The sequence below is a fragment of the Capra hircus genome, assembly GCF_001704415.2.
Source record: "Capra hircus breed San Clemente chromosome X unlocalized genomic scaffold, ASM170441v1, whole genome shotgun sequence".
Taxonomy (NCBI): Eukaryota; Metazoa; Chordata; class Mammalia; order Artiodactyla; family Bovidae; genus Capra; species Capra hircus.
This window is the reverse complement of record NW_017189516.1, coordinates 21,557,815-21,584,805: the sequence shown is the minus strand read 5'-3', so window position 1 is coordinate 21,584,805 and position 26,991 is coordinate 21,557,815. Positions and strand designations below refer to the sequence as shown.

Sequence of the window (26,991 nt, the reverse complement as noted above, 5' to 3'; positions counted from 1 at the left end):
AGTAAACATTAGGAAGCTAGGCTGGATACCTTATGAACAATGCCTGCATATTATTACCCTTAGAGATAATGATTAGCATGGAACTGACTGGATCAGACCAGAGATTCACTGGGTTGTACCTAATGGAACTCAGTGGGTTTGTAGTACTAATTTGTGCCCTTGGCTTCCACCTAGATGGATAAGAAGGCATATCCTGGGATTCCCATGGACTCAAGGTCATATATGTAACAAATTAGAGGTGACTCCAGCCAATCTACAATTGGTGTGAGCCCAATGGGTCAAGAGATCTCTATTCCACTTGTATGACTATTGACAGCTATTTTTGTGTTTTCAATAAGATTGGAGGATATAATTGGCCATATCAATATCTTGACACCTTTCACTCAACAAACTAAATGATCGTAACCAGGCTATTAACCTATTGAATTCTGAGGTCTCTATGATGGAAAAAGCAGTGCTACAAAACTGCATGACATCCTTATAGCATCTCAAGGAGGTGCCTGTGCCATAATTCAAGCTGAATGCTGTGTTTCATACCTAATGATTCCTTTAATATAACATATTTGAGAAACTATATAAAAAATCAGATTTCTGCTTTAAGTGACCCATTCCCTAGTCTTGACAATGTTTTCAAAAACTGGTTTTTAGTGGGAAGCTCTTGCCTGAAATATTTACTTAAAACTCCATTAATGTTACAATTTGTATTTTGTCTGTTTTATAGGATTGTTTTTCCTTGTAATTGCCAACTATGGAACTGACCCTCCAACAAAATTAATGACTAGGTGGCTTGCAGTAGTTGATCAAATATATAGTTCTGTATGTTATCAATGATTATAAGAGTGTAACTCTAGATATCAGAAGATGCAATAAGAGGGAACATTTTCCTGGACCATAAATAGAAGACAGATGTCCAGAGATCTTCAACAATTGAGACCTAGTCCAGTAATACCACATTGAGTGGCCTATTAGCAAAATCTTCTCCAGAACTAGGAATGAGCCTTCTTAGCACTGTGGGATGAACTGGTCATGAAATGCCTCCCAAAGCATGGTTGAATTTATAACCATGAGCAGAGCCTGTCAACTACAAATTGGCACTTGCCAAGGGCATTTGCAATCTGCCTCTACAGAAATTGAATCCTGTGCTGCTGTAGCTATTGACCTTTGACACCCCAAAAGGAGTTTAGGGTGGAGAATGAGTCACTTTGTGGTCCAGGGAGACTTGTGGAACAAGTCTTTAGATAGTTAGATATTTTTAGGAATTGATTTCATGATCCCAATCCTTCAATCTCTTCATATCTAGAAAAGCACTAAATCCCTTCATGGTTACATCAGCTCCTCATAATTAGAAGAAAAAATTTTGTAAAATCAGTGCTTGATTGCTCTGAACTTCACCAAAATCATATATATTGAACTTCCCCCACTACTTCTTTGGAGCAACTTCTCAGAGCTATCTGAGGTGCCGTCTCCCCACCTGAAGTCCCCATTTTGCCGCAAATAAAACTTAACTCACGACTCTCACATTGTGCATCATTGGTTTTTTTTTTTTTTAGTTGACAGGAAAATGTATTTAACTGCCAAACAACTATGAAGAAGCCTTAGAAACAGCTACCACTGATTTCTTCTAAAAAATTGAGCGAGTAAATTGGGGAAGCCCAAGGCTCCTAAAGGGTTATTATTGGATGAATCCCATATAAAACAGACATGTAGGGAAGATACTCAGCTGTGATTTTTCCCACTGCTATAGTGCTGATAAGTATAACATGAACTCAGGAAAATCATCATAATTGCCATTACAGGGGAGATTTGGAGGAAGGGAATGGGATTTCATTTCACTTGACTCTGCAATGTTACAAGTAGTCTAAGACCAAAATAAATGCAAGAATAACAATAGCTGTTGGATACCCAATAGCTATTATATTTTATCCTATCAAATCCCTTGTTTAAATGATCCTTTCATTACTATAAAAGTAATACATACTTATAAAATGTAGAAAATACATAAAATATAAAGGAAAGGAAGAAAGAAAGAACCTTGCAAAATCCAACCATTTTTCTACACCAAGAGACAAACATGTTAATATTTTAAAGCATCTATAATACTATTTTTTAAAAATATTCATACTTTAATTAAAAAGACTGATTTACAGAATTTTTTTGTTTTCTGTCAAAGCTCAAATGAATCAGCCATAGATGTAATATATCCCTCCCTTTTGAACCTCCCTCACATCTCCCTCTCCATCCCACTCCCTAGGTTGGTCAGAGCCCCTGTTTGAGTTCCTGAGACATACAGCAAATTCCCACTGGCTATCTATTTTACATATGGTAATATAAGTTTCCATGTTGCTCTCTATATACATTTCACCCTCTCCTCCCCTCTCCCTGGTCCATGTCTGTTCTCTATGTCTGTTTCTCCACTGCTGCCCTGCAAATAAATTTTTCGGTACCCTCTTTTTAGTTCCATATATATGTTTGTATGCAATATTGATCTTTCTCCTTCTGACTTACTTCACTCTATATAATAGGATCTAGTTAAATTCACCTCATTAGAACTTACTCAAATGTGTTCCTTTATATGACTGAGTATATTCCATTGTGTATATGTACCATAACTTTATCCATTCATCTGTTGATGGACATCTAGGTTCTGCTCCATGTTCTAGCTATTGTAAATAGTGCTGCAGTGAAGATTGGGTACATGTGTCTTTTTCAGTTTTGATTTCCTCAGGTTATTTGCCTAGAGTGGAATAGCTGGTAATATAGTGATTTGATTCCTAGTTTTTCAAGGAATCTCCATACCATCTTCCATAATGCTCTATCAATTTAATTCCCACCAATTGTGCAGAGGGTTCCTTTCTACAATCTCTCTCCAGCATTATCTCTCTTAGTTTGATCATCCTTAGTATGATTTAATTGTTCCCCAAATAAAGGAACTTTTAAACTTAAATGACTATAGCCTGGTGTTAACCATATAGATTCATCCCGTAATGGTGGGAGCTTTCCTTTTAATAGATGAGAGGTTACAGTTTTTGATTGAGACTTAGCTTATCATTCTGATTGAGCTTGAGTGACCTTAAAAGAAAATTTAAATCTATGGCCAGGGTCAGAGAAGGTATTATTAATTGGCCAGATCCATCTAGCAGTATCATGAGTAAGCAGAACAGGACTGAATTATCCTTCTAAAATAAACTTCCTAAGGGTCATACAATTAGAGCCTTGAGGTGGAGAAATACATTAAGATAATTTAGAAGTATTAGACATAGATAATTGGCAACAAACCCAACAATTGGACTGATCTTTTAAAATTAGCATAAGATTGTGTCCATGATAGAAAACACTTGATTTATATGCAAAAGTCCAAGAAGTGAAGAAAATGTTATAAATAATCATATGACTTAGACCCAGCATCCTTGGCATGCTGTCTACTTCTGATGTCTTCTTCTTGTCCTGGTGTGAGTGTAGCTCCTCTTCTATTTGAGTGTCATTTTAAAGTGAGTTTGAAATCAGCAGTCCTCTCAGTGTAGGAGCCTTTGAAATTGGAAATTAATCCAAGAGTCAATTTCCCTTCAATTTCCCTGAGCTTGAGCTAGTTGAGAGTACTTGATAAAAATGTCCTTCCATCTAGGTTGGAGACAGCCCTTTAAATTATGTCCTTTCTAGTATATAATACACAATTTCCTTGTTTCAGATCATGGCACATCTGATCTTCATCCAAAGATAACTGAGCTAAGCTTCAGAAAAAAAAAAAAAAAAAAAAAACTTAGAGTGTCCTTTAACAATTCAATTAAATTTTACATTTATGTAGCATAACAGCAAAGAACTATCCAGGAAGTGAGTGTTAGTAGATACAGCCCTCCATTACCAAAAGCATTTAACATTCATTTAAACATCTTTTTCTCCCCAAAATTACCCTCAGTTTTATCAAATATAACCGAACTAAACTAGTTTGTTTGAAAAATAAGTCTGGTTTCAATAAATTTGGCTTGATGACTTACATAAACATAATTGATCCTAGACTTTATTTGTTTGGCTGGAACTTTTATAAAGAGTCTCAAACTGAACTTTTAAAAAACATCTCAAGGTTAGGAAACTCACACCAAAGGCACATCACAGATTTCGCCTAGCAGATCTGGGTGAATTTCTCCCTTCTCAAGTTCTCCAAAATTCCTTGAGATTTCTATACCTGTAATTGAGACAGCCTTCCTGGCTTATCTGATAAAGCTACTGGAAGCCTAAGAGTTTCCAATTTCTGGAGGGGTCTAATAGAAAAGGCGAGTGTTTTAATTTTGCTTACAAAAGTATAATTTCACTAAATTACTCTAAATCATAACTAGAGGGGAAGGGATTCCTTACACTTGGAAAAGACAGATTCAAATCAGTAATTTTTCAGCTAGAAATCATAAGAGTTATAAGCATATTCACCCATTAATTGAGTCCTTTTGTTAATCTTCAAAGAAGCAATCAGGCTTCCCAGTATAATCTTTTAATTTCTTTCCCAATACAGAATTATGGTCTGAAAGACAGAAACCCAAAAGTCTTTTCTATAAATCTTCTTGAAGAGGACACATTTTTGCAAAAGCAGCAAAATAAAACCATAACTGTCTATAATGACAAAAGACTTAAGAAGAAATGTTTAAAATCTTATTACAATGCATTAACAAAGAAATTTGGTTACTGCTATGACAACACTTTAAGATGGTATCTAGAATTATGGCTGATAACATTTTCCCAGGACATATCAGAATTTTAGGAACTCCATGTAATTTCTAGGATATCAATATTAGTAATATTTACCACACAACATAACCTGAGGAGATTTATTACTCATCTGACAATCTGTCCCATGTAATCCAACATATCCAATGGACCTAATTAGCTGAATATCTCTCCTTGGGATGTTTCAGGGGTCGTTGAAGTATACCAAAGTTAGCTAGAGGTCAAAATTGCTTCATTCGAATTTTATTTAGGAAGCTTTCTCCATAAATATCAAAAGGGTTTAAAATACTCAAATAGGATTATAGGTCACTATGAAACAATAGTTATTCGATTGGCCAAAGTAAAAAGATTTTAAAGGCAAATACAGAACAGATCATTTATGAGGTAAAGAAAGTTAACAATCTTTTCCCAAATGCACTTCAATTTCTGAAGAAAGCTTATCCTCTTAATCAACAGAAAAGCCAAATTCAAGTTTTACAGAAACTTACTTTTAAATTCGTTTACTTAATTAAATTGATTTTAAACTGAGTCAGTCTTGACCACGCGCAAAACTCTTTTCTCATGGTCCACTTTCCACAAACCTTGTTACACTTTCTGTATTCATAATTTTATTTTCCCATTCAGAATAACACCTGTAAGTCAGACCTAATTCCTTTTCCCTTCAGTTCAGTTCAGTCACTCAGTCGTGTCCAACTCTTTGCGACCCCATGAATCACAGCACGCCAGGCCTCCCTGTCCATCACCAACTCCTGGAGTTCACCCAAACTCATGTGCATCGAGTTGGTGATGCCAGCCAGCCATCTCATCCTCTGTCGTCCCCTTCTCCTCCTGCCCCCAATCCCTCCCAGCATCAGGGTGTTTACCAATGAGTCAACTCTTCGCATGAGGTGGCCAGAGTATTGGAGTTTCGCCTTTAGCATCAGTCCTTCCAAAGAACACCCAGGACTGATCTTTAGAATGGACTGATTGGATCTCCTTGCAGTCCAAGGGACACTCAAGAGTCTTCTCCAACACCACAATACAAAAGCATCAATTCTTTGGCGCTCAGCTTCCTTCACAGTCCAACTCCCACATCCATATGTGACCACTGGAAAAACCATAGCCTTGACTAGAAGGACCTTTGTTGGCAAAGAAATGCCTCTGCTTTTGAATATACTATCTAAGTTGGTCATAACTTTCCTTCCAAGGAGGAATCATCTTTTAATTTCATGGCTGCAATCACCATCTACAATGATTTTCAAGCCCCAAAAATAAAGTCTGCCACTGTTTCCCCATCTATTTCCCATGAAGTGATGGGACCAGATGCCATGATCTTAATTTTCTGAATGTTGAGCTTTAAGCCAACTTTCTCACTCTCCTCTTTAATTTTCATCAAGAGGCTTTTTAGCACCTCTTCACTTTCTGCCATAAGGGTAGTGTCATCTGCATATCTGAGGTTATTGATATTTCTCCCGGCAATCTTGATTCCAGCTTGTGTTTCTTCCAGTCCAACGTTTCTCATGATGTACTCTGCATAGAAGTTAAATAAGCAGGGTGACAGTATACAGCCTTGACGTACTCCTTTTCCTATTTGGAACCAGTCTGTTGTTCCATGTCCAGTTCTAACTGTTGCTTCCTGACCTGCATACAGATTTCTCAAAAGGTAGGTCAGGTGGTCTGGTATTCCCATCTCTTTCAGAATTTTCCACAGTTTATTGCGATCCACACAGTCAAAGGCTTTGGCATAGTCAATAAAGCAGAAGTAGATGTTTTTCTGGAACTCTCTTGCTTTTTTGAGATCCAGCGGATGTTGGCAATTTGATCTCTGGTTCCTCTGCCTTTTCTAAAACCAGCTTGAACATCTGCAAGTTCGAGGTTCACGTATTGCTGAAGCCTGGCTTGGAGAATTTTGAGCATTACTTTACTAGCGTGTGCGATGAGTGAAATTGTGCAGTAGTTTGAGCAGTCTTTGGCATTGCTTTTCTTTAGGATTGGAATGAAAACTGACCTTTTCCAGCCCTGTGGCCACTGATGAGTTTTCAAAGTTTGCTGGCATATTGAGTGCAGCACTTTCACAGCATCATCTTCCAGGATTTGAAACAGCTCAACTGGAATTCCAGCACCTCCAACAGCTTTGTTTGTAGTGATGCTTTCTAAGGCCCACTTGACTTCACATTCCAGGAGGTCTAGGTCTAGGTGAGTGATCACAGCATTGTGATTATCTTGGTCATGAAGATCTTTTTTGTCCAGTTCTTCTATGTATTCTTGCCACCTCTTCTTAATATCTTCTGCTTCTGTTAGGTCCGTGCCATTTCTGTCCTTTATTGTGCCCATCTTTGCATGAAATGTTCCTTTGGTATTTCTAATTTTCTTAAAGCGATCTCCAGTCTTTCCCATTCTGTTGTTATCCTCTATTTCTTTGCATTGATCGCTGAGGAAGGCTTTCTTATGTCTCCTTGCTATTCTTTGGAACTCTGCATTCAGATGCTTATATCTTTCTTTTCCTCCTTTGCTTTTCGCCTCTCTTCTTTTCACAGCTATTTGTAAGGCCTCCCCAGACAGCCATTTATCTCTTTTGCATGTTTTTTTTTTTTCTTGGGGATGGTCTTGATCACTGTCTCCTGTACAATGTCATGAACCTCGTTCCATAGTTCATCATGTACTCTATCTATCAGATCTAGTCCCTTAAATCTATTTCTAACTTCCACTGTATAATTATAAGGAATTTGATTTAGGTCATACTTGAATGGTCTAGTGGTTTTCCCTACTTTCTTCAATTTAAGTCTGAATTTGGCAATAAGGAGTTCATGATCTGAGCCACAGTCAGCTCCCAGTCTTGTTTTTGCTGACTGTATAGAGCTTCTCCATCTTTGGCTGCAAAGAAAATAATCAGTCTAATTTCAGTGTTCACCATCTGGTGATGTCCATGTGTAGAGTCTTCTTTTGTGTTGTTAGGAGAGGGTGTTTGCTTTGACCAGTGTGTTCTCTTGGCAAAACTCTATTAGCCTTTGCCCTGCTTCATTCTGCATTCCAAGGCCAAATTTGCCTGTTACTCCAGGTTTTTCTTGATGTCCTACTTTTGCATTCCAATCCCCTATAAAGAAAAGGACATATTTTTTGGGTGTTAGTTTTAAAAGGTTGTAGGTCTTCATAGAACCATTCAACTTCAGCTTCTTAAGTGTTACTGGTTGGGGCATAGACTTGGATTACTGTGATGTTGGATGGTTTGCCTTGGAAACGAACAGAGATCATTCTGTCGTTTTTGAAATTGCATCCAAGTATTGCATTTTGGACTCTTTTGTTGACCATGATGATTACTTCATTTCTTCTAAGGGAATCCTGCCCACAGTAGTAGATGTAATGGTCATATGAGTTAAATTCGCCCATTCCAGTCCATTTTAGTTCACTGATTCCTAGAATATCAACATTCACTCTTGCCATCTCCTGTTTGACCACTTCCAATTTGCCTTGATTCATGGACCTGACATTCCAGGTTCCTATGCAATATTGCTCTTTACAGCATCAGACCCTGCTACTATCACTAGTCACATCTACAACTGGGTATTGTTTATGCTTTGGCTCCATCCCTTCATTCTTTCTGGAGTTATTTCTCCACTGATCTCCAGTAGCATATTGGGCACCTACCGACCTGGGGAGTTTCTCTTTCAGTATCCTATCATTTTTCCTTTTCATACTGTCCATGGGGTTCTCAAGGCAAGAATACTGAAGTGGTTTGCCATTCCCTTCTCCAGTGGACCACATTGTGTCAGACCTCTCCGGCATGACCTGCCCGTCTTGGGTAGCCCCACACAGCATGGCTTAGTTTCATTGAGTTAGACAAGGCTGTGGTCAGTGTGATTAGATTGACTAGTTTTCTGTGATTATGGTTTGTATGTCTCCCCTCTGATGCCTTTTCCCTTAACAAAATGCAATTTCATTCCTCACGCCTTCTTTACTGAAAACATACATCCTACTTTCCTTAAGCAATCATGAACTCTCCTTTGTATTAGCATTCGGTAGATTGGTGAATGTAAATACCAATGATAATTTCTAAAAACATTTACTTTCTTAAAGAGAATATCTCAAGATGGCACCAAACATTATTCATTAATATTCCAAAATCTCTTTAGTTTCTCTGTAAGAGGAAGTTAGTGTTCAGTAACTAATGTTTTGGAATCTTATTTTATTTGGGAATGACCTAGCTATTCAATAAACTCCCATCACTTAGTTTAGCACAAACCTAGAAATTAGAGTTACCCAAATCTGGAAAGACTATTTTAGACAGACATTCCTAAAGTATATTTTATTCTTAATAGAATTTATCTAAAAACTCCTATCTCATTTATATTTTCTTTTCTTAAAAGTTTCCTCTCTCAAGTTAATTTCCTTGCTGACAAACTTGTATCAGATATAACTTATATTAAACCTAGGCACAATGAAAATGCTATGTTTGATATTAATGACTCAGATATGTCTACATTAATTAGATGAACAAACAAATATTAATACTAAGTATTTCATACTGAATATTTCCCAGTTCATGTGAACCTGAGATACATTTGGGTTAATTTTTATTGTATTTAGAGTTGTTTGATTTGTAAGCAGTTACTTTTCTTTAGGCCAATTAGATTAGAATTCATTCGCAAATTAACCTCAGCAATATTAGCCAAAGACAAAGACACATGCTGAGACATACACATATCCAGACAGACACAATGTGAGATCTAGCTTCATTTTTTAAACATAGTCATGTATCAGATATCATAATATAAAACTCACTAATTGTAAATACAAATTGGAATAAGAAAATTTTAAAAGGCTTCATTCCCTTTTTCCCCTACTCAGTTTTAGGAAGTAGAGATGATCTAGATAAGTTGTCCAGAGAGCTCTGGTCTAGAGGTATAGGGAGGGAAAATCTATTTCTCTTACTAGGAATTATTCCCTCTGGGCAAGAATTCTAAAGAGATTTCTTTTTCTTGAAACTTTCTCTACTGTTTGGGAATTAAACTGGTTGGGGGCTGGTTAACCTTAAACTGGCATTACGTACTTAAGTTGGTGCAAATGAAGGTTCATAATTTTCATAGATACTTCCTTTTCTTTCCTTTTAATGGTTTTGAAAAGTTGGTTAGCCAATATAACAAGGGTGTTTTGTGTGTAACTCAGACCAACCTGGACTGTCTTTTTGACTAGAGTAGACAAATTCTCATCTAAGCCTTCCTGAAAGGCAGAGTTAAGAAAAGGATCATTTTGGTGGTTAGAGAATGATTCAGGTGTCAAGCCCAAATATTGCTTAAAAGTTTCTTTCTCAATCTCCCATAATAGTCTAGATTGATTCATTCTATCTTCACTAGCATTGTTGAACCTTTGTCCATTTTATGATTTTTTGGAGAAAGCTCTGGGACAGGTCTGAGTAATTTCTAAGTTAATTCCTTCAGTACAAGCCTCTGGACTATGTGACCAAAATTCCACTAAGGGTTATTTCCATCCTGCCTTCTCTATTCATTCCCTTGCTTTGCTTTCAGAAACTAACAGCTGTATTAGTTGATCTGAAACCTGGGCTCTTAAGTCCAGATGGTTAATTCAAAGTTTTTAGCAAATCCCAATGCATTCTGAGTTGGACTGGGAAATTTCTTAGCCAAGGCTCTAAGTTATGTTTGCATCCTGGATGTATAGGAAAACAACAAGAACAACTCATTTCTCCCTGTAATAGATTTCTCCTTAAGGGAGCTATAATCATTTCTGATTTTTTTATCTCCCTTTCCTGGGAAAAGGAAAGTAGCAGGAGGGAGAAGAGTTGGAAGAGAAAAACTGTCTGATCCAGGCAATTCAAATAGAAGAGGATATATGGGAAGAGCAGAAGGAGAGGCAGAGTCAGTACTAGCAGCCTTTTTTAGTTCTGATTATAGCTTCAAGCAATTATTTGTTGTTTTTGTTGTTGCCATTGCTGTTGCTCAGTCCCTCAGTCATGTCCAACTCTTTATGACCCAATGGACTGCAGCACTTCAGGCTTCCCTACCCTTCACTATCTCCTGGAGTTTGATCAAATTCATGTTCATTGAATTGATGATGCCATCTAACTATCTAATCTGTTGCCTCCTTCTCCTGCCTTGAATGGATCTTAGCAACCTCAGCGTACGAGCTTTTTTTCTTTCTTTAATTAAGTTAAGAACTTTCACCTTTTCACTTTACCGTCTTTTCAGCATATCCAAATTGCCAGCACCACTATTTTTGTGCTTTGGAACCATTATTAAGTAAAATGAGTTACTTGAACTCAAGCCCTGTGATACTGAAACAGTCAACCTGATAACAAGAGATCCTACTAAGTGACTTATGGGTGGGGTATGCTGGACAAAGAGATGATTCACCTCAGGCAGGATGGAATGGGATGGCACCAGATTTCATAACTCTACTCAGAATGGTGCATAGTCTAAAACATGAATTGCTTATTTCTGGAATTTTCCATTTAATGTCTTTGAACAATCATTAAATGAAAATGTGTATCATGAAACCAAATAAAGGAGATACTGTACATAGACTTTCTTCTATAAAATTTGGATTACATTATATGTAGTCCAAAGCCTTCCTTTTCTCTTTTAGCATTATATTGTGAGCATTTCCCACATCTTAAAATTTTCAAGACTGTAATTTTTGTTGGCAAATCATATTTAATTAATTGTGATAACTATTTTCAGTCAGCATTTCAGTGTATCTTTTTTTGCTATCAGTGTTATTTTTTAAGCTTACTTTATGTACTTAAAATTCATTTCCAACTAATTCTCTATAAACTTTATCCAAACCTCTGGTGACACTTCTCTTTTCATCTGATAAATATAGGAATCTTTGAAAAAGAAATGGTAATAGAAACAGAAAGAGATGAGAGAAAATAGAAATAATGATAGGAAATAGCCACTAGGGCTGCTATAATTTGGGAGTTGTTATTAACTATCTGTGGCCTTGAATGAATGTGTAATGAAAATGGCAATATTTGTAATAATGGAATTTTTTAAAGAATTTTATTTATTCTCTTAAAAATACATTTTTGGCATCCTCAAAAAGTAATATATCTGTTGTTAATGTCTTCACACTAAGAAAAAGCCTATTTGGAGTATTTCTTTGTTACTTGTTATCAATCCTCTCTACTCTCATTCCCTATCTTCCTGAAGCCATGGGAATAAAGAAGAGTTCTCCTGCAGAGGAATACAACTTGCTGTGGATTGGTTCCTAGATAAAGGCCATAAAGATATTACTGTATTTGTGCCTGCATGGAGAAAGGAGCAATCCCGCCCTGATGCACCAATTACAGGTACTAATTCAATTAAGACATTTCTTCTCATCCAGAAGCAAAGCTGGCAAGATAGTTTGGTGAGAGCCCAATGCTCCTAAATTAGATAAGTGCTTTTCTAAATCTATTGAGTACACTTAAAATGTTTTTTTTAAATTGTGTATTTTAAAGCAGATTTCTCCTGATCCAAATAATCTGTTGTGCTATGGCACAGAGCAGTTAAATAGACTTGAATTTCAAGCAAAAAATAAAGCACATAGTTGAAAAAAAGAGTGTTTCTATTTGACCATAAGCTTCAGACAAAAAGGGGGATGAATTTGATTATGAACATGACTTGAGTTTTCCAAAATACTAAAGAAACCACCATAGACAATGGATCTCATCCTGTAGCAGTTAAGTTATTGTGGGATTTGCAAATTAGGGGTTAGAACAGAAAAAGAGGACCACAGCATTCAAAGCTAATTTATCCATGAAGCACAGTAGGCCAAGTGCCTAGGGTTCGTAATATATACTTATAGGATCCTGTGTAAATGGTTTAATTTTATTAGCTTTTTAACATCAGAGGGGAAAATTGAATATAGCAATAAATATATAATAATGTACCTAACTGGATTATTTGTGTTTATACCAACATAGTTGTAAAGTATAAACCTAACATTTCTTTATGGAAGAAAAGACCCATGAAGGCAAAAGTGCCTAAAGTCCACAAAAGTTATGATGTGGCCCTATTGGCAGGAGGATCACTACATTCACTTATAATAGTATATAAAGCTAGCTCTTAACAGCATTTGAGAGCATCAATACCCCAATTATCTGAGTATCAGGTCTTGCCTTATTTACAAAATGAGAAGGTTCAGTGTCATGGGGTTGTCTGCCAACTGCTGAACAGGCTCCCAGCCTCAGTCTGAGTGGATCCTGCTGCTAAGCTGCAGCTAAGTCAATTCAGTCGTGTCCAACTCTGTGCAACCCCATAGACGGCAGCCCACCAGGCTCCGCTGTCCCTGGGATTCTCCAGGCAAGAACACTGGAGTGGGTTGCCATTTCCTTCTCCAATGCATGAAAGTGAAAAGTGAAAGTGAAGTCGCTCAGTCATGTCTGACTCTCAACGACCCCATGGACTGCCGCCCACCAGGCTCCTCCGTCCATGGGACTTTCCAGGCAAGAGTACTGCAGTGGGTTGCCATTGCCTTCTCCAAGAGTGTATCCTGGCCCTACTCAAACTTCTTTCTTCATTATTAAAGAGGCTAAGAGTAAAGGGGGTCAGTACTCATATGCTACCACTTAATATTTTTCCTTAGTGGTGGCTTTCCTTCAGGCAGAAGGCAAAAATGTTTGTCCCTAAGAAAGATACATTGTTTTCCTCCTGCCAGACACATTCTCATCATACTTCCCTGGCTTCTTCAGCAACCAAAACCTGGTGCTGCAGCCAAAGGGCAAAATAAGCCTCAAAAATGTTAGGATATCAATGTTATTTCTTACTGTTCATGCTAGTTTCAAAAAACTTAGATGTAATTTAATCTATTTCCTTTGTTTTCTCTGAAAGAAAACTGGAGTGGAAAGGGGAAAGCAACTTGGCTAAAATCACAGTCCAAAATGGTGCCATAGCCAGGAATAGTGGCTGCATTTTCTCTAAGAGCAAATAATATATTAAGCTAGTATCAACTTTTATATTTTTTAATATGGGTATAATGCTGTTGATTTCCAAATATGATTTATATTCTGTGGCATATAATCCATATTTCAACAGATCAAGATATCCTACGTAAACTGGAAAAGGAAAAGATTCTTGTCTTCACACCATCCCGAAGGGTCCAGGGCAGAAGAGTTGTTTGCTATGATGACCGGTTCATAGTCAAACTGGCTTTTGATTCTGATGGCATCATTGTATCCAATGATAACTACCGAGACCTTCAAGTCGAAAAGCCAGAATGGAAGAAGTTTATAGAGGAGCGCTTGCTGATGTATTCTTTTGTGAATGACAAGTACGTTTCTTTCCTATAGGTTCTGAATAGCCTAAATGCAAATTACCACTAAGGACAGATTTAATTTCATTTCAATAAACATTACTGAACACTTACTGTATATTGTGCTTTATGCTGGTTGCCATGGGAATAAAAGGCTGAATAAATAACAAGACTCACCCTTAAGAAGCTCAAAGTGTACTTAGAGAAGAGATTCCCACAAAGTATTGGGATAAACTCTATGGTTAGAATTTTTTAAATTGCTTTGTCTATGTGAAATGATATGAAAAAGTCTCACAGAGGAAATAACATTTGAGATGGAGTTTACAGACAGAGGAAAGAGGGCTTCTGGGCATTATAGGTAAAGAGAACATCATGAATAAAGCTATAAAGATGTGAAAATGGGTTGCACGTTGGGGGAACCGGCAGACATGTCAGTGTGGTTGGAACTTATAATCCACAGAAGAATGATGTATGGGAAAAATCATTCCTTTCTTGTCTTCAAGTGGAAACAGAGGGAAGAACTGCTGACTTAGCAGAAGATAAACTTGAGGCACAAAGGGCTATTAGAAGGCTATGACAATAGTATAAGCAACATGTAATGAAGGCCTGAACTCCTGATAAGGGATAGTTTACCTCTTGCTTGCTTGCTTTCAGGTTTATGCCTCCAGATGATCCTTTAGGACGTCATGGCCCAAGCCTTGAAAACTTCTTAAGAAAGAGACCCGTTGTTCCTGAACACAAGAAGCAACCATGTCCTTATGGTGAGTACCTATATGCAAAACTGAAGAAGTCTGTGAATACTCTTCTCTTCAAGGTTTCCCTTTCAAAGGGAAAATCCTGGCTTGTCCATTCTGTGAGTTAAAGCCTGTGTTTTCATATATTTTCAATTAGGCATTTAAAGAACCATCCTAGAAATTTCCTGAGAAACAGGTAACTAGAATTGAAGGAAAGAATAATTGTCACTAGTTAAAATGATTTTTCTCTTCTAACTGTCTCTGTCCTGAGTAGTGTTGTTGGGGGCAGGGAAGTACAGAAACTTACTTGATCTGTGGAAGAAGAAAGGGCAATGACAAACTGCATTTGGCCCCAAGAAGGATGTGTCTTTCAGGCAGGTGACTGCGCCCTCTTTCAATATTACCCTTTTCTTCCAATCTGCATTTTCCAGTTTGCTTCCAAACTTTATCTTCATTTCCTATTTCAAATATAGTTTTCTACACCCATGGCTGATTCATGTCAATGTATGGCAAAAACCACTACAATATTGTAAAGTAATTAGCCTCCAATTAAAGTAAATTAATTAATTCAAAATAAAATAAAGTAAATAAATAAATATAGCTTTCTAGAGTGCTTTCATGATCTTATGCAAGTCCCTGTGACACAAAGTTTGTGAGCCTAACAGTAAGATATGTGCTGCCTGGTCTGAGGCAAATTTGAATGTTCACTGTTTTTGAATAATCATTTATTTATAAGACATCTAGGTGTTTGTTCTCACCTATCATTTATTCATATCATAGAATATTTCATGTTCACTATCTTCATTTAATCCTCACAATGACCTTATAATAAAGACATTATTATGAACCTTGTTTACAGAATAGGAAAATGAGGCACAGAAATTAAAAATCACTTACCAAGTTCACATGGCTAATAAGTGACATAGCTGGAATTAAAGCTCAGATCTGACCAGCCTCCAGGCCAATGCTCTTTGCACTGAACCACCCTGCCTGCTACTGCTCTATGCCTCAGCATGCAGGTTATGCCTAGACAAAGTTGTGAATTTCAGGAAAATGAAGACTGTTCAATGACCACTGTTACCTTTCACACTGCAGTTTCCTCCCTAGGTTTCCACTTCTTTCCTCTCCACTCACAGTATGTGATGCCACCATGGTGTTGTCTGTCTCCCGTCTTTAAGAACAGTTAATAAAGTAAAACTCTAACCTGAGTGACCAGATTGTTAAAACAGCCTCTGGCACAGAGAGTTGCACCACTGTGAGAGAGAGTCTTACCCCAGGGCATTATTTTTCAGGCAAAAAATGCACCTACGGCCACAAGTGCAAATACTACCATCCGGAGCGGGCCAACCAACCGCAGCGTTCGGTGGCTGATGAGCTCCGCATCAGTGCCAAACTGTCCACAATAAAAACCATGAGTGAAGGCACCCTGGCCAAGTGTGGCACAGGGCTGTCTAGTGCCAAAGGTGATATAACCTCAGAAGTCAAACGCGTGACCCCCAAGCGTCAATCGGATCCCAGCATCCGGTCCGTGGCTGTGGAGCCTGAGGAATGGCTGTCCATTGCCCGTAAGCCTGAGGCCAGCTCTGTCCCCTCACTTGTGACTGCTTTAAGTGTCCCCACAATCCCACCCCCCAAAAGCCATGCAGTGGGTGCCCTCAACACCCGTTCAGCCAGCAGCCCAGTACCAGGATCCTCTCATTTCTCCCACCAGAAGTCCTCTTTGGAGCACATGACCAGCATGCAGTACCCACCCATCCTGGTTACCAATAGCCACGGGACCCCTATTAGCTATGCTGAGCAATACCCAAAGTTTGAGCCCTTAGGGGACCACAGCTACTATTCAGTGTTAGGCGACTTCTCCAAACTGAACATCAACAGCATGCATAATCGAGAGTACTACATGGCTGAAGCAGACCGGGGGTTGTATGCCCGGAATCCCAACCTCTGTCCTGACAATCGTATGAGCCATACCAGGAACGACAACTATTCCTCTTACAACAACCTGTACTTGGCTGTAGCTGATACTCATCCTGAAGGCAGTTTGAAGCTGCATCGCTCAGCATCTCAGAACCATCTTCAGCCTTTTCCTCATGGTTACCATGAAGCCTTAACGCGAGTGCAGAGCTATGGCCCAGAAGACTCTAAGCAAGCCCCCCACAAGCAATCAGTCTCCCATTTAGTTCTGCATGCCCAGCACCCAACAACTGGAGCACGCTCCAGCTGTCCTGGAGACTATCCCATGCCTCCCAATATCCATCCTGGGGCAACCCCCCAGCCAGGACGTGCCCTGGTGATGACTCGGATGGACAGCATTTCTGATTCTCGCCTATATGAGAACAATCCCATCAGGCAAAGACGTCCTCCTCTGTGTCGGGAACAGCATGCCAGCTGGGACCCACTGCCCTGTGCAACTGACTCCTATGGCTACCACTCCTATCCCTTGAGTAACAGCCTCATGCAACCATGCTATGAGCCAGTCATGGTACGGAGTGTGCCTGAAAAGATGGAGCAGCTTTGGATGAATCCTTGGATTGGAATGTGCAATGATTCCAGGGAGCAAATGATCCCAGAGCACCAGTATCAGACCTACAAGAACCTCTGCAATATTTTCCCTTCAAACATTGTTCTTTCAGTGATGGAGAAGAATCCCCACACAGCAGATGCCCAGCAACTAGCAGCCTTGATTGTTTCTAAGCTTAGGGCTGCACGTTGACATGACATAGGACTTATTTCTTTATATAAATATGAATACCAATAATGCACTAATACTATGATAATAGTAACTAATAGTTTTGTGTTACACTTTACAAGTTACAAACTGTTTGTCATTGAAGTGCATAACAACCCTGTGAGGAAAGTCTTACTAATGTCTTGTTTTCTAGACAAGGAAACTGAAGCTCAGTGAGTTTAAAAGTAACTTGCTGAAGTCACACTGCTAGCAAGTGACCAAGTCAAGACTCACACCCAAGTCCTCTGACTCCAAGTCCTATACCCTTTTGCACTGCACCATGCAGGTAATGGAGGACAAAACCCAGGGGAAAGGCCTAAATGCAAGAGGCTCCAAGGGATTCCATTACCAACTGTTTTCTTAGTCACACATTCTATATTATGAAGTATCAATGGCATATCTAATTTAGAGAGCAAGAGTATCAGGATCAATCCATTTAGGCTTTTTAATAAGAATATTTAAATCTATTTAAAAGTAAAGACATACTTTATTGCATGGATATCTGACCATTCAATACCTTTATTAACTCAGATATAGGGTCACATTGAAGTTTCTAGAGCTATATTTCAAACCTATTGTTAGCAATTATATTGCATGTATGACTGTATGTATTTAGTTTGAGGTGTGTGTGTATGTGTATCTCTATATAACCTTTTGAACAGTGGTGATAAAAAGACAGACTTTGCACAGTCTTTAGTCTATAGCTGTATACATCACAAATCTGACTTGATGATTTTACATCATATTTCATAGTTTCAACTAGTTTTGAAAGTGAAACTACATCTCAATATTTGAATCTTGCTTTCTTAGGCACCCAGAGCAAACTGGCTCTATTTCCTTTGCACTTTTTACTTGTCAGCATTTATTGAGAGTTCTTCACTTTTAAGTCTCTTCACCTTAGTAAATTAGGGATCAGATTGATGCCTTCTGCAGAAGAGGTGATGGATAGTTCCAAGTTGATACTCTCAAGTTCGAAGCATAGTAGTTGCGTGTGCTAGACAAGCACAGAAGAGTTGGACCAGGACCAAGGGATTTACTACCAGAATTTGCTTCCCTTAATCCCAGGAGAGATTAAATGACAAACACAAAAAGCTGCATTCAAGGGGGGGGGGGGTCCAATGGATGCTCTTTGGACTTCTGACCTATGCAGTATTAAACAACACAGGATGAAAGGCATTGAAGGACAGTGCACCATCATGTAATCCACTTTCTCCTGCCATCTAACCTTTGGGCAATAAGGTCTATCATTGGTGGAGCAGAACTTCTTTAGGAAACAAAATCAGGGGATTTTCTAGGTGGAAAAAGCTTCCAAAAGGGGATACTACATCTTTGCTAATAGCTGGCTCAGTTACATACTTCAAATGCATGCAGAGGGTGCACTTGACCTTAGGTAATTCTTAAATGGATTACTAAGGAAGGCAGGACTTTGAGTTGACAGCACTATATGGGCAACTTGTATCTTGCTCAGGGTGGGAACCTTTGTAGCTAAATGCCTCTAGAAGAGGCGTTTATTGTTTTTGTTTTTTTAAACAGCTGCACTAAATAAACCCCTTTTTGAATCCATTGTATATTGCAACATTTTGAACCATGACCAGCTCACTATTTCTTGAGCTGGAACTTGCTAATTTCTATGGTAGTTTTTTTCATGAAAGTTGAGAAGGCCTGGTCTTGGCCTTTTGTTTCTTCATGAGAAGGTGTGACACTGCCTATAAATGTTTCTTACTGTGAAACACTCCGAATGTGAGACTGTAGTCAGGGTTATTTCTGGTGGTTTGATAACGGCTTGCATGCTGCTTTCTGGCTTTCTGTCTCTGTCCTGGTTAATCAAAACTTCCTCTCGGTGTTTCTTTTCAGTTTACCACAGTTCACATTCATCTCCTACCCTTTGATCTTTCTATCTCCCAGTGTATTGAGGAGTAAAAGTATTTTCTGCCAGGTAGGTCCATAGAGTGGAGAAGGCAATGGCAACCCACTCCAGTACTCTTGCCTGGAGAATCCCATGGACGGAGGAGCCTGGTAGGCCACAGTCCGTGGGCTTGTGAAGAGTCGGACAGGACTGAGTGACTTCACTTTCACGAATTGGAGAAGGAAATGGCAACCCACTCCAGTGTTCTTGCCTGGAGAATCCCAGGGACAGGGGAGCCTGGTGGGCTGCCGTCTATGGGGTTGCACAGAGTCGAACACGACTGAAGTGACTTAGCAGCAGGTCACTAGAGAGCGAAGTGCTTGCTGTTTCACACAAACACCATTTCATACCTTCAACTTTTTGGACCTTCTAAATCTGTCCCATGTCTAAGTCAGGGTATGTGACAATCTTAGATGACTCTACTGCCTTCGTGCCAGATAGTTCACCTTCCTACAAAAATCATCAATGGTACCACAGTATCCACTAGCTGCACACTGTAGAGAAGCACAAGATTAATCTTCTCGGATACAGTTCATCTGGAACATGTTTATGTTAAGCAATCAAAAAAAAAAATGTAAGCTCCTCCCAATACAGGAAATATTTCTTAAGGCAGCATATGTATTTATTTCCTAAAAACAATTGTCATTCTTCTCATAAAATGTGTATGAATCAAAGCAGCTAGGAGCAATGCCTCAAATAACCAGAAATGACCTTCTGTTGATACAAATTGTATCTCTTTTTCTCCTGACTGTATAGAAACAAATGTACAAAACTCATCTTAAACTAGGTTTGGTACTGACTTTTCATTATGTTTGTGGCACTGTGTGTCACAAGGGAGTAGCCCAGGATCATGAGGGAGCTTTTATTTACAAAGGGCAGTAGTTTATAGATAAAGACAATTTTTCAAGGCCTCTTGATTACTATGTGCAATAGATATTGTGCATAGTTTCAAGCACTATATGGCATAAGTTTCTCTTTAGCCTATTAAATTTAATATGTCCTTGCAAAAGAGATTTTGTGTACAAAATTGTTAGTTGTTCACCTGTAAGAATCTATAAATGGAGCTGTACAACTAAGAATGCATAAATTGAGCTTGTTTATATTGAGGTCTGTACACTTGACTGTTCCATTTTGTCTGCAATTATAAAATAGCAAATACAAAGAAACATTGAAACCCCTTTGGTATCCTTGATAATCAAATCAAGCTTCCATCCTGGGGCTAAGTGTGTGTTCTTCAGGATACTTACCTCCAAGTACTAAGTAGGGGTTACTGCACAGTGTTTTGTGTGGTTTTCAAGAAGTATATTTTGCAAGAGGTGCTTTGTAATTTTAATTCCTTCACTGACTTTCTGAACTCATAGCAAGTCTGTGCCTGTTCAGGCCTTAGATTTTATAGATTTTGTGATTTTTTTTTTAATTTTTGTGATTTTGTTGTTTGTTTTATTGTTATTTTTATTTCAACCTGAAGAAGTGTGACTCTGGAGTGGCATAGTCAATCCAGAGCACCATTTCTGTAAGATGGCTCAAAGGAAAAGGAGCCTTTTCAAAGGTAACATACAGCCATTGCATGCTCTCTTAAGGTGCAAGAAATGGAAGGGGGGATGAAACATGCCTTATGGAAATGGTATACAAAACTTTTCTTCTAAGTAATGAAATGTGGATATATATATATATATATACACACACACTCTCTCCTAGTTTACAGGAGAATACTTCTAAATCCATTTTTTCTATTTTAGAATAAATTATCTTTATACAGTAATTCAAACACTTACATCCATTAACTCTTGGCACTGGGTTTTCTTCTTATATAGAAGAGCTCATTTTGAGAGGCACTCAGTTACTGTTTTATGTATGCTTTAAGTATGGGACTTTGTATAAACACCCTTTTTGAGGGCCAACAATTTCAATACACTTTGTTCAACTCTGGGAACCAGGTCTGGAGCTGCACAGGGAAAGTAATGTCAAGTTGTCCAAAGAGCCCTGCTCAGGTGTCCTTCCAACCCTTCTCTACCTTCCCCTAGTTGGTTTTTCCTCAGGCTTGACACTGAGGTGTGCATAATCTGCAACTAAAATGGCACTACACTTAGTTCTCATTGGAAATCAAACCAGTATATTTTGGGAACTTGCTTGTCTAAATAGTTGATGCCAAAAGACTCAGCATATTCCATATCTATCATACTGCAGCTAGCTATATACATAGGCAGATTGACTAATTTTAGTCCTGGTTTGCATATCTTTGAGCTATAGAAGTTTGCTTTATCCATTTGTGGGAATAAATGATACTGTATAATGGCTGTAAGCTTTTATAAAATATCTTTGGGTTCTTTGTTTGACCCAAAAATAAATGTAAGTCTTAATGACAAAGTGCACAAAGCTAACCAGAGGTGAGAGAAAACATATCCTGTTCCCAGTTTTGTCTGCACCTGAAATGCATGTGCAATGTTTTGCAATATGTTCTCACTAGCATGAATGTGCTGACTACTTCATGAGGTTTTGTTTCACTTATAATCATGATGGAAAATGCTGTATCCTTGACAACAATGAACTGTAACTACATTTAATTACTGCATAAACTTTTTGTTTACTAACCACTAATGGCTCTGTCTCTTTACAAATATCACTAACAAAAGCCATACCACACGTACAAATACACACTCACCTCCTAAAGATTTAGATTTCTGTCCTTGGATTTGCATCTTGAGATAAACAATAAGAGGAGGGATCTCCCCAAGTGAGTTCATCTGAATTTTATCACAGTAAACATTTTTATTTAGTCACTAAGTCATATCCGATTCTTTTGTGACCCCATGGACTGTAGCCTGCCAGGCTCCTCTGTCCATAGGATTCTCCAGGCAACAATACTGGAGTGCGGTGCAATTTCCTTCTCCAGGGGATCTTCCCGACTCAGGGAGTGAACCTGCGTCTCCTGTATTTGCAAGCAGATTCTTTACCACTGATCCACCGGGGAAGCCCTCACAGTAAATATATGCTCTCTAATTTTTTTATACTAACACAGCTAAAAGTGCAAATCAGTTGGCTTTTCCAACAGGGCTGGGCTGGACCAGGCCTCCAACTGGTGGGTTAGAACTTAGTGGAGGGATAAGGGGTCAGGCTTATTTCTCTAAACGACTCACCGTTTCCCCACGGAATAGCCTCAGGTCCACAGAGACATCATCTGCTGAGCCTTAGCCAGAATATCAGAGCTAAAAGCAGCCTAGAGAACCCTACAGTTCATAGAGAAGTCATGTGGGGACTGTGGGGAGCGCTCAGCTGCATGGACTCCATCAAGGTATAGGTATGAGAACTGAGGCACTAAGAACTGAAGAGATTTGATTGAGGCTGAACAGGGCCAAGAGTAGAACCCCAAGCCTCATTGCTCTCAAGCCAGTGAGCCCTTTATCACAGTGGTGTCTGCTCTTCCATGAACCTGGCTTCAGAAATCTCAGGTTTCAGGAGGACTACAACCAGTGATGACCCTTGGTTCTTACTCTCCATGGATTTAGAAATGGGCTTACTCTCCATGGACTTAGAAATGGGCTTCAATAGCCTACTTCTTATCTTTAGGTCAGTCTTTGAGGGCTACAGAAGAGCACTTTTTCCTGGGTTATATGAAGACTTGAGTCCTGAGTTCAAGGCTACCAACCCTGGCATGAATCCACAGAAATCACACATAGAAAGCTTTAAGAGAAACTTCATATCTATGATCTTTTGATCTTTACAAGCCCATGAGGTAAATATCCTCCTTTGACAAATGAAGAAACTGTGGCATGATTTGCCCAAGGTTGTTCTCATTAAGTGGTAGAGTGTGTTGTTGTTCAGTCGCTCAGTCATGTCCAACTCTGCAACCCCATGGACTGCAGCACACCTGGTTTCCCTGTACTTCAGTATCTCCCAGAGTTTGCTCAAATTCATGTCCATCAAGTTAGTGATGCCATCCAACCATCTCATCCTCTGTCAACACCTTCTCATCCAGCCCTCAATCATTCCTAGCATCAGGGTTTTTTCCAATGAGTTGGCTCTTCACAACAGATGGCCAAAGTATTGGAGCTTCAGCATCAGTCCTTCCAAAGAATATTAAGGGTTGGCAGCAATTCTTCAGTGCTCAACCTTCTTTATGGTCCAACTCTCACATTCATACATGATTACTTGAAAAACCATAACTTTGACTATATGGACCTTTGTCAGCAAAGTGATGTCTACGCTTTTTAATTTGCTGTCTAGGTTCATCACAGCTCTTTTCTTCCAAGGCCTGGAACCTATATTTTTGGGTAGCTTCTTCCTCTACACCAGAGCAACTCAGACTTTATTGTGCTTGAGAATTATCTGAAGGGCTTGTTAAACCAGATTGCTGGCCACTGTCAGCCATTCTGAAGTACATCTGGAGTGAGGTTCAGTAATTTGTATGTCTAACAAGTACTAACACCAAAAATGATGTACTTTTCATCACAGGGGATTTGAATACAAAGTAGGAAGACAAAGGATACCTGGAGTAACAGGAAAGTTTGGCCTTGCAGCACAAAATGAAACAGGGCAAAGGCTAACAGAGTTTTGTCAAAAGAACACACTGGTCATAGCAAACAACTTCTTCCAACAACACAAGAGATGATTATACACATGGACATCACCAGATGGTCAATACTGAAATCAGATTCATTATTTCTGAAGATGAAGAAGCTCTATACAGTCAGAAAAAAATGAGATGTGGAGTCAACTATGGCTCAGATTATGAACTTCTTATTGCAAAATTCAGACATAAATTGAAGAAAGTACAGAAACCAATAGACCATTCAGGTATGATCTAAATCAAATCCCTTACGATTATACAGTGGAAGTGACAAACAGATTCAAGGGATTAGATCTGATAGGGTGCTTGAAGAACTATGGATGGAGGTTTGTAACATTGTATGGGAGGTAGTGACCAGAACCATCTCAAAGAGAAATGCAAGAAGGCAAAATGGTTGTCTGAGGAGGCCTTACAAATAACTGAGAAAAGAAGAGACTCAAAAGGCAAAGGAGAAAGGGAAAGATAATCCAACTGAATGTAGAGTTCCAAAGAATAGCAAGGAGAGATAAGAAGGCCTTCTTAAATGAACAATGCAAAGAAATAGAGGAAAACAATAAAATGGGAAAGATTAGAGACTTCTTTAAGAAACCTGGAGACACCAAAGAAACATTTCATGCAAAGATGGCACACTAAAGGACAGAAATGGCAAGGATCTAACAAAAGCAGAAGACATTAAGAAGAGGTGGCAAGAATACACAGAAGAACTGTACAAAAAAAGATCTTAATGACCTGGATAACCTTGATGGTGTGGTCACTCACCAAGAGCTAGACATCCTGGAGTGTGAAGTCAAGTGGGCCGTAGGAAGCATTACTACAAACAAAGCTAGTGGAGGTGATGGAATTCCAGATGAGCTATTTCAAACCGTAAAAGATGATGCTGTTAAAGTGCTGTACTCAGTATGTCAGCAAATATGGAAAACTCAGTAGTGGCCACAGGACTGTAAAAGGTCAGCTTTCATTCCAATCTCAAAGAAGGGCAATGCCAAAGAATGTCCAAACTACTGTACAACTGAGCTCATTTCAAATGCTAGCAAGGTAATGCTCAAAATCCTTCAAGCTAGGGTTCAACATTACATGAATTGAGAACTTCCAGATATACGAGCTGCATTTAGAAAATGTAGAGCAACTAGAGATCAAATTGCCAACATCTGTTGGATCATAGAAAAAGCAAGAGAATTTCAGAAAAACATCTGCTTCATTGACTATACTAAAGCCTTTGACTGTGTGGATGACAACAAACTGTGGATAATTCTTAAAGAGATGGGAATACCAGACCACCTAACCTGTCTCCTGAGAAACCTATATGCAGGTCAAGAAGCAAGAGTTAGAACTAGACATGGAACAACAGAATTGTTCCAAATTGGGAAAGAAGTACATCACGGCTATCTATTGTCACCCTGCTTATTTAACTTCTATGCAGAGTACATCATGCCAAATACCAGGCTGGATGAATCAATCACAAGCTGGATTCATGACTGCCAGGAGGAATATCAACAACCTCAGATATGCAAATACCGCCTTAATGGCAGAAAGTGAAGAGGAAGTAAAGAGCCTCTTGATGAATGTGAAAGAGGAGAGCGATAAAACCTGCTTAAAACTCAACATTCAAAAAACAAAGATCATGGCATCTGGTCCCATTACTTCATGGTACATAAATGGGCAAACTATGGAAACAATGACAGACTTTACTTTCTTGGGCTCCAAAAATCACTGGGGACAATGAATGCAGCCATTAAGTTAAGACACTTGCTCCTTGGAAGAAAATCTATGACAAACATAAACAGAATTTTAAAAAAGCAGAGACATCAACCTGCTGATAAAGGTCTATATAGTCAAAGCTATGACTTTTCTGGCCATTATATTTGGATATGAGTTGGACCATATAGAAGGCTGAGCACCAAAGAATTGGTGATTTTGAACTGTGGTATTGGAAAGATTCTTGAGAGTCCCTGGACAGCAAGGAGATCAAACCAGTCAATCATTAAGGAAATCAAACCTGAATATTCATTGGAAGGAATGATGCTGAAGCTGAAGCTCCAATACTTTGGCCACCTGATGCAAAGAGCCAACTCACTGGAAAAGACCTTGATATTGGGAAAGATTGAAGACAGAAGGGGCCAACAGATGATGAGATGATTGGATAGCATTACCAACCCAATGGGCATGAGTTTGAGCAAACTCTGGGAGATATGGAAGCCTGGTGTGCAGCAGTCCATGGGGTCGCAGAGTCAGACACAACTTAGTAACTAAACAACAATTACCCAGGTGGTACTGATATTACCAGAAACTCAGATCTACACCAAACTGTTAACCTGTGTCCTTGGGCAAACCCCTACCCTTTTTCTCTGAATTAATGTCTCAATATACTAAATTAGGGGACTAGATTTCCAAACATTTTTTGAGCATCAAAGCCCATTTTTAAAAAATAGAAATTTCATATATGATACCAATACATACACAATAAAAATCCAGGGTGCTTTAGAGAAGCGCTGAAGAAGAACCAAGGGTTTGCAGCAGCCATCTTCCCACAGAGTAGATGCTGAGGCTGTGCCCCAGTATATATATTTGTAAATCCCTTGAAAAGATGTGGCCTAGATGCTCCTTGAGGGCTCTCTTCTGACATTTTTGGCCACTAAGACAGCATTTCACAGGAGAGGGAAGCATTAGAGGGAAACTTACCCGTGCATTAACCTGTGCAGACTGCTCTGCCCATGCCTGATGGTTGGGTCCACACAGCACAGAAAATCTTAACCTTTGGGGCTGTTGGGCTCATGGGTCCCTTCAATAATCTGATTAAATCTGTGAACTAGCTCTAGAAAAATGATAACATACACATACCCACGAAGATATTCAGGATATCCTCTAAGTGAACTCCCTAGTGTCCTAACTCAAGTTTAAAACCTTGACTAGTCTCTGGCAGGACACTTCCATTCAATTCCTACTTAGCATTTTATAGCATATGCCTTCTCCTCTTCATCATTGCTTATCTTAGTCATTTACGGAACAAGCATCTTGGCTGGAATATGGCCTGGTTCTGTCCCTTGTTTTGCTTTGTGCAGGCCCAAACTGGCCTCGCAGGTGCCCACTCTTTCAGCCAGCTATCACTCTCCTAAGTTGG

The 26,991-nt window shown here is 39.0% G+C and overlaps 1 protein-coding gene across 1 annotated transcript in view; it reads left to right on the top strand.

Annotated features, from left to right (window-relative positions):
- The window catches only part of ZC3H12B (zinc finger CCCH-type containing 12B), a 32,271-nt gene extending 12,777 nt beyond the window's left edge, over positions 1 to 19,494 (top strand). Inside the window, exons 3-6 of the mRNA XM_018043629.1 lie at positions 11,856 to 11,995; positions 13,722 to 13,956; positions 14,593 to 14,699; positions 15,965 to 19,494. Of these exons, the coding sequence (XP_017899118.1) occupies positions 11,856 to 11,995; positions 13,722 to 13,956; positions 14,593 to 14,699; positions 15,965 to 17,385 (1,903 nt within the window). The 3' untranslated portion in view covers positions 17,386 to 19,494. The remainder of the gene's footprint in view (positions 1 to 11,855; positions 11,996 to 13,721; positions 13,957 to 14,592; positions 14,700 to 15,964) is intronic.
- Positions 19,495 to 26,991: the final 7,497 nt, after the last annotated feature.